The sequence below is a fragment of the Thalassophryne amazonica genome, chromosome 10, assembly GCF_902500255.1.
Source record: "Thalassophryne amazonica chromosome 10, fThaAma1.1, whole genome shotgun sequence".
Classification (NCBI taxonomy): domain Eukaryota; kingdom Metazoa; phylum Chordata; class Actinopteri; order Batrachoidiformes; family Batrachoididae; genus Thalassophryne; species Thalassophryne amazonica.
The window spans coordinates 14,902,335-14,911,576 of NC_047112.1; the positions used below are offsets into that span (position 1 = coordinate 14,902,335).

At 46.9% G+C, this 9,242-nt stretch overlaps 1 protein-coding gene across 1 annotated transcript; it reads left to right on the forward strand.

Moving 5' to 3' along the window:
• The first annotated feature begins 953 nt into the window (after positions 1-953).
• Positions 954-6,489, forward strand: LOC117518350 (mucin-2-like). The gene is made up of 3 exons (XM_034179462.1): positions 954-3,431; positions 5,816-5,895; positions 6,015-6,489. The coding sequence occupies exon 1, from the start codon at positions 1,029-1,031 to the stop codon at positions 2,697-2,699; it is 1,671 nt and encodes a 556-aa protein (XP_034035353.1). The 5' UTR covers positions 954-1,028; the 3' UTR covers positions 2,700-3,431; positions 5,816-5,895; positions 6,015-6,489.
• Positions 6,490-9,242: the final 2,753 nt, after the last annotated feature.

Sequence of the window (9,242 nt, forward strand, 5' to 3'; positions counted from 1 at the left end):
CGGTGACAAACACAACTGTCCCGGTGATAACAACAACTGTCCCGGTGACAAACACAACTGTCCCGGTGATAACAACAACTGTCCCGGTGATAACAACAACTGTCCCGGTGACAAACACAACTGTCCCAGTGATAACAACAACTGTCCCGGTGACAAACACAACTGTCCCAGTGATAACAACAACTGTCGCGGTGACAAACACAACTGTCCCGGTGACAAACACAACTGTCCCGGTGACAAACACAACTCCCCCTGTGACAAACACAACTCCCCCTGTGACAAACACAACTGTCTCCGTGACTAATACAGCTGTCCTCGTGACAAACACAACTATCCCCATGACAAACACAACTGTCTCCGTGACTAACACAACTGTTTTCGTGACAAACACAACTATCCCCATGACAAACACAACTCCCTCTATGATAACAACTCTCCCTGTGACAAACACAACTTTCCAGGTAACCAACACAACTCCCCCTGTGACAAACACAACTGTCTCCTTGACTAACACAACTGTCTTCGTGACAAACACAACTATCCCCGTGAAAAACACAACTCCCTCTATGATAACAACAACTCTCCCTGTGACAAACACAACTTTCCCTGTAACCAACACAACTCCCCCCATGACAAACACAACTTTTCCAGTGACAAACACAACTATCCAGGTGACAAACACAACTCCCCTCATGACAAACACAACTGTCCAGGTGACAAACACAACTCCCCTCATGACAAACACAACTGTCCAGGTGACAAACACAACTGTCCAGGTGACAAACACAACTGTCCAGGTGACAAACACAACTCCCCTCGTGACAAACACAACTCCCCTCATGACAAAAACAACTGTTTCAGTGACAAACACAACTCCCCTCATGACAAAAACAACTGTTTCAGTGACAAACACAACTCCCCTCATGACAAAAACAACTGTTTCAGTGACAAACACAACTCCCTCTGTGATAACAACAACTCTCCCTGTGACAAACACAACTTTCCCTGTAACCAACACAAATCCCCACATGACAAACACAACTTTTCCTGTAACAAACACAACTCTACCACTGACACACACAACTCCCCCTGTGACAAACACAACTATCCCCGTGACAAACACAACTATCCCCGTGACAAACACAACTATCCCCGTGACAAACACAACTATCCCCGTAACAAACACAACTATCCCCGTAACCAACACAACTCCCCTCGTGACAAACACAACTGTTCCAGTGACAAACACAACTCTACCACTGGCACACACAACTATCCCCATGACAAACACAACTGTCTCCGTGACTAACACAACTGTCCTCGTGACAAACACAACTCCCTCTGTGATAACAACAACTCTCCCCGTTACAAACACAACTTTTCCTGTAACAAACACAACTCTACCCCTGACAAACACAACTCTACCACTGACACACACAACTCCCCCTGTGACAAACACAACTGTCTCCGTGACTAACACAACTGTCTTCGTGACAAACACAACTATCCCCATGACAAACACAACTCCCTCTATGATAACAACTCTCCCTATGACAAACACAACTTTCCCTGTAACCAACACAACTCCCCCCGTGACAAACACAACTTTTCCAGTGACAAACACAACTGTCCCTGTAACAAACACAACTGTCCCTGTAACAAACACAACTCTACCACTGACACACACAACTCCCCCTGTGACAAACACAACTGTCTCCGTGACTAACACAACTGTCCTCCTGACAAACACAACTCCCTCTGTGATAACAACTCTCCCCGTGACAAACACAACTTTTCCTGTAACAAACACAACTCTACCCCTGACAAACACAACTCTACCACTGACACACACAACTCCCCCTGTGACAAACACAACTGTCTCCGTGACTAACACAACTGTCTTCATGACAAACACAACTCCATCTGTGATAACAACAACTCTCCCTGTGACAAACACAACTTTTCCTGTAACAAACACAACTCTACCCCTGACAAACACAACTCTACCACTGACACACACAACTCCCCCTGTGACAAACACAACTGTCTCCGTGACAAACACAACTGTCTCCGTGACAAACACAACTGTCTCCGTGACAAACACAACTGTCCCCGTGACAAACACAACTGTCCCCGTGACAAACACAACTGTCCCTGTGACAAACACAACTCCCTCTGTGATAACAGCAACTCTCTCCGTGACAAACACAACTGTCCCCGTGACAAACACAACTCCCTCTGTGATAACAGCAACTCTCCCCGTGACAAACACAACTCCCTCTGTGATAACAGCAACTCTCCCTGTAACAAACACAACTCTACCACTGACACACACAACTCCCCCTGTGACAAACACAACTCCCCCTGTGACAAACACAACTGTCTTCGTGACAAACACAACTATCCCCATGACAAACACAACTCCCTCTGTAATAACAACTCTCTGTGTGACAAACACAACTGTCCCCCGTGACAAACACAACTTTTCCAGTGACAAACACAACTGTCCCAGTGACAAACACAACTGTCCCAGTGACAAACACAACTGTCCCGGTGACAAACACAACTCCCCTTGTGACAAAAACAACTGTCCCGGTGACAAACACAACTCCCCTCGTGACAAACACAACTCCCCCCGTGACAAACACAACTCTACCACTGACACACACAACTTCCCCTGTGACAAACTGTCTTCGTGACAAACACAACTGTCCCTGTGACATACACAACTGTCCCCATGACAAACACAACTCCCTCTGTGACAACAACTTTTCCCGTGACAGACACAACTTTCCCTGTAACCAACACAACTGTCGTGAGAAACACAACTTTCCCGGTGACAAACACAACTGTCCCTGTAACCAATACAACTCCCCCCGTGACAAACACAACTTTTCCAGTGACAAACACAGTATTTCCCGGTGACAAACACAACTGTCCCTGTAACAATGGCAAACACAACTACGTCTATGATGGTTACCGCAACCCCTCACAATACAACATCTGCCAATATGTCAACTATTCCAGTGTCTGTTGTAACCACTCCATTGGCAGCCACCACTCCCATAATGACAAACACAACTCTGATTTCCACTGCTGTCACAAGTCCAACTCCACCTATTATGACTACTACTGTTACTTTGACAAGCTTTCAAACAACAGCAACCACAACCACTCCCAATACAACAAGAACTAGTCCTGCGACAACCTCAGCTATTGTCACGAAGATAACCACTTCATTGGCGACAACCTTCTCTCCCACCACCTTCACAAGAAGACAGGCACTGTCATGGTGTCAACTGCAAAGTCTACAGCAACATCTCCAACCACAACAACCCCAGCCACCAGAATCACACCACCAACCACAGCATCAACCCTAAAAGACACAACGGCAACCCCAGATATCATTCTGATACCTGAGACAGCTGAAGGTATGTGACTCCAAGTGGTTTCAAAGGTAACGATGAAGATCAACCTTATTTATCTCAAAGGAAATTGTTTTGCCAGAGTACAGAAACAGTAAACAACGGTTAGTTAAATATACTCCGCTACAGAAATGGTTAGAAGCTGAATAGAAATAAAAAAACTAAACTGGAATACAAGTACAAACGCAAGTATAGAATAGTGCCTAAATAAGTTCAACAAAATTTTAGCTAAATGACTAGAAGATGTATATTGCACAAGATGTTCCTCCCCCTTCTGCAGAAGGGGGAGGAATTATCCAGTCTGATTGCCACAGGTAGACAAGACCTCTGTTGGGGTTCTGAGCGCACCTTGGTGGTCTCAGCCTATGACTGAAGGTGCTCTGACAGGATGTCAGTGTGGCATGTAGGGTGTGGGAGGTGATGTCCAGGATGCAGAGCAGCTTCCTCAGCATCCTCCTCTCTGACACCTCCACCACAGACTCCAGCTCAACCCCCACGACAGTCGTCAGAGAACAGAGAACTTTCAGAAGAAGTCGGCATGAGGAGTTTATTCGGACATTCCATTGTTAACGGACATTTTGTAATGAAAGAACGTGCGGGCAGAGTCGCATGTCGGGCCGGACCTGACCGCAGGGGGTCGCGATAGGAAAAACACCTCCGTTGGAAACCTTAATGGGCAAGTTGGAACATGCCCAAGCTGTTAAACAATTTCTCAGTTACTCACTTGTTGAAAGCCATCAAAAGCCGCCTGAATTTTACAAATGGTTTTCAACAAATGGTGTTTTTCCTGTCGCGGCGCACACAGATTTGACGAGTCATCACGGAAACGACTCGGCGAATTTGCGTGCACATCTTTCATTAAAAAATGTCCTTAACAGTGGAATGGCCGCATAAAGTCCTCATGCTGGCCTCTTCTGAATCTTCTCTGTTGTCTCACGATGTCCTGGGTGAATTAAGCCTTAAATTAGGATGTTTTCAGGTCGAAACAGACGGCGCCTGGAAGCGCTGCAGGACGTCCCGGTCCGTGGGAAGTCCTTACACCGACAGAAACACCCCATAATCTCTCATCAGCCGTTAAACTTTTCACCGAAAACCAACTTAGTTTCTCGAATAGTGTCCACTCGGATATTCCTCACAGGTCCAGAAAAAATTTTGATAAAGCAACACGCGCCGTCTCGAGCAGCGTGTGAAACAAAGGAATTCAGCCGAGAGGGCGGGACCACATCTCACTCAAGGCCTGCCCACAGGGAAATGACGTCACGTGAAAAAACTCACGCATGCGCACGAGGGTTCAAGCATGATTGGTGTAATCGCACGTCATTCAAATCCATATAGTTAAAAAAAAAAATAAAAGGGTCGGTTTATTATCTAATAGACCTCGTACATTATCATCTCAGTTTGTAAGAAAGACATCTCTGCTGAGTCATCTTAACACAAATTCTAATCCAATTATATTTGTTCCACCTATCTGATATTGTGTGAGATATCTGACCACAAAATATCCAAATATTAATATAATATAATAATATGGCAAAATATTCGACTGTTTCACATTTGATGTATTACTCCGCGCCCTGACCACTTTGCTACGCAGATGTCAATAATGGCGCTGGAGCGACGATGCTGTTGCTACAGTAAGCTTCACTGACCAAATGACTTACAGAAAAATAAACTGTGCAAACGATGGAATTGAATTACAATGGGAATAATCCCCTTGTGTCTGATGATTTGCAGACGTTACTGCTGGATTATGGTCGCAAATAGCCGTTTTACCGGCTCCGCCAACATGTCGCCGGTGAAACTCAATTTGTGACCTTAAAATCCAGCATTAACATCCGCAAATCATCAGACACAACAGGGTTATTCCCTAAATACAGACATGGTAATTGGGCACCGCAGTCTCGTTTGAAGGTGGCCGCTAAAGGGGTAAAATATGACGTATATGATGTCATTTCTCCACTTCCGGGGAAAAAACATGGCATTTTTGCTGAATTCTTGGGCAAATTACACGCAAACAAAGTGAAAATGCAAAGAAAAAGTGACGATGCGGTGAAAAGTGGACATACGTTGCGATTTGTTTATGACCCAGAGCACAAACATGTCAAGGTGGTTTTGCAGGCGAGAGAACGTAGCTACTCTGGTTAGCTGTGTTGGCTAACACTTACCGACACGACAACCGAAAACACTGCACTTTTCAAGACAAGTTCGGTGATTGCAGCCGAAAACAAAACAGTACACCATTTTTCTGTTTGAAGTCATGCTGTGTATATATTGCACAACGGGACTGGCGGTCCCCATAAGTGGTCAAATCTCATGATATCACACATGGTTCAAATGAGACTGTGGTGCCCTATTGTTCATTTCACTTACTTTGACCTGTCATCCCACAGATGGAGTGATACATCTAAGGATCAACATAGCATCCAGTAATGAGCTCAGCCAAAAAGCCATCAATGAACTTGTGGAACAGGTAATGTATGAAATAACTTAAAGATTCAGCACAATGTGTAAATATTATAACAGATGAAAGGTAAAGACAATCATGTGTTTGCTTCTGCTTTTTTTTATATTTATTATTTTGAAAACCAGTTCCTGGCTGAAAGAACCAGAAGTGTTCGTGTGACCAACATCCAAGGGCCCATAGTGTCCCCACATGTATGAACATCAGAAATTGTCAAAAAAGACTCATTACCAGATAGTTAGCCAAGGACGATCATTCATCGTGATCCTGTTTGTGTTACCGCGACGATCTACAGTGAGTCAACACGTTTCACATTCACGCCCTATAAGACGTGACAGTGGACATCCCACAGTGTGATTTTCACAATGCAGTGTCATGGGAGACGTGGCTGCCACGCTGACAGGAATAACAATTACGCGTCATGACAAAACCTCCCATACTAACTGTGTGACTGTTGTTCCTGTAAGTCAAGGAATCAGTTTCCTTTCACATGAGATTGTGAATTGTTAATCTTGTTGTATGGCTGGGGGGCCTGGCTGCCTTTTGTTTCTGTCTTTTGTTTTTCCTTCCAGGTGGCTTGCATTTGGGACTGAGTGGCTGTGTTGCTGAGGTTATCAGGACCTCACACTGATCACCTGCGGCTCGTCAGGACTTACAGCTGAGGTGCATCTATATGGATTGGAACATGGTGGCATTTAAGACTGGAGTATACAGTGTGTATTTGCCAGAGACTTGACCTTGTGACCAGACGGGTGAGATCATCGTCTCGGGAGCCATCTCATCATCAGTGGATGCAGAGAACGTCCAGGTTTGATGCACGGTCTGTGAAAGAGGAGGGGGTGAGGTCTCACGCTCGTCAGCACACTTCCTGAGGTACGTTAGATTTTGTGACTAACATTTATACAGTCAGTAAATGTGGTGTCCCTCACACCTTTATTATATTGAGCTGTAAGTTAGTCATGTATCGGCTTCCACTGCAGTGGAGTTTTGTGAACTGGATGTTCCATGCCTGCAGGTTGGGAAGCTGATTAGTAATCAAGCCAGGAAGTGTTTGCTGTTTGTACACCTTTAAGTGTTCTGTGTGTAGAGTGTGGACTCACATAATGGTTCCTTCTTTCACAGACTCGGTTTGTTGCGGCCACCTGGGGGGTGTCGGCGGGGTCCTTGGGTCCGAACAGCTTCTGGCTCCGGACCGTTAGCGCTGCTGGGAGCACACCACGCCAGACCGCACTTTGTTATTTTTGTATCACTGTTATGTATTACATTCAGTTAGCCTTTGTACCGTGCTCTGCTTATTTCATACTGGGTCCTTCAAACGCTGGTCGGTTCTCCGGGCTGCGTCCGACACATAACAGTAGTCTCTGGCCAAACATCACGGACCCAGCGGTAGCAGAGACGGTAACGCGCCGGGAAGGCGGCAGCAGACGTTCAGTAGTTATCCGGATCAGTTGCGGGGCTCTCCGCCCGGATGGTGCGTGTTTGAGACCCATTGCTGAATACTGATTTGTGCTCTCTTGCAGCCGTGTTCCTGTGTTTGTGCCTTATCCGTGGGTCGTGGTGGAGTGTGACTGGCGACGGCTTCGCGTCACACTCCGACCGGATAAGAGGTTTAAACGGGAGCTGCAAGAGTGTGTCTGTAATGGGTGCACGCGCACGGCGGAGCTCTGTGGCACGGGTCGCTGAGCTTCCTGTGTTACAGTTGTAGCCCCGTTTCCCCGGATAAAGATAACTACTGCGTCTGTTGTATCAGCTCCGGCGTTATTTAGTTGAGCACATTTTGGTTGTGTGTTGCACACAGCTGCGCACGGAGATGCAGCTCGTTTGTTTTTTGTCACCAAAGGGGGTTTTTCATTTTTAGCACTTTGGCTCCCTCTTTTGGTGACTGAGTCACATTACCGTCAAGCTCTTAAGTTGGAACAGGTGTGTTCCATTTGTTGGAGCTTGACGGTATAAATCACTTATTTGTTTTGTGTTAGTTCATTTTGTGTGGGTGTTTTTTGAGTTGGTTTTTGTGTGGGATTTTATTTTTTGTTTTTCACTATTTAGTGTCTGGGGTCGTGTCCCTGCAGTTCTGTTTAAGAAAAAAGAAAAAAAAAAAAGGACCCACGCAACTGTATGTTAGTCTGTTAGTCTTTCTTTTTATTTCTTTCAGTTTCACCTCCCAGGGTTTGATGGGACGGTCCCCTGGGGGGTCATGGGGGGGTAATTGGGTTGTTTTTTTTTTTTTCTCTTTTTTTTGTTTTGTTTTTTGTTGTGCCCTCTCTTCTCCTCTGACTCCAGCCGGGTGAGCCGTAGAGTCGGCGTTGCTGGAGTGGTGCAGGTTGGTTATGCTGGGCGTTTCCCGGGTAACCTCTGCACCTGGGGGGGGGGGGGGGGGGGGGGGGGTGTTTTCTTTTTGTGCCCTCTCTTCTCCTCTGACTCCAGCCAGGTGAGCCGTAGTGTCGGCGTTGCTGGAGTGGTGCAGTTTGGTTATGCTGGGCGTTTCCCAGGTAACCTCTGCACCTGGGGGGGTGTTTTTCTCCTTTTTTTTTTTTTTCCCCCCCGGTTTCCGCCCTCAGGGTTTGACTGTGGTGTCCTCTGGGGGGGAAAGGGCTGTGGGTCCATCTAGCCATAGTCGGCCGAGGCTGGGTCCGTTGGTCATGAGGGGAGGCGTCTCCTGGGGTTGACGAGTGGTCCTCTGGGAGGCGCTGGGAGTCCCCGTGGGTGACGTTGGATCCCAGAGGGACCTCGGCTGTGGTTATTACTCCTGGAGCTGGCGGGAAGTCCTCTGGGGGGTGTTGGTCCCTACATGTCGTTTGGGGTGGGGGTGGGGGGGGGGGTGTTTTAGCACTTTTATTTGTAAGCTTAAGTTTGGGGTTTTTCTTTTCTCCTCTTCCCGGGGTTTGATGGGACGGTCCCCTGGGGAGGGGGGATGTTTTGGTTGTTTGTGTTTGTCTTTTTTGTTTTATGACTAAAGACCGAACATGGTTGGATAAAGGCTGACTGCACAGGTTTAAGAACTCCTGGCCACACCTGTGCTAAGGGACTGACTGAAACAAAGGCAAGGATGCAGCCAGAGGAGAGGACATCAACCATTCTGTTGGAAGACGAATGCAGATGCGGTTTCCAGCCATGGTCCCTGGAGGGGGGTGTTTCTCCTGGGCCAGGTTTGTGTGGTCGCCGGGAGGCTTCCCGTGAGGGTGGGGTACTGTTGTATGGCTGGGGGGCCTGGCTGCCTTTTTGTTTTTTGTCTTTTGTTTTTCCTTCCAGGTGGCTTGCATTTGGGACTGAGTGGCTGTGTTGCTGAGGTTATCAGGACCTCACCCTGATCACCTGCGGCTCGTCAGGACTCACAGCTGAGGTGCATCTATATGGAT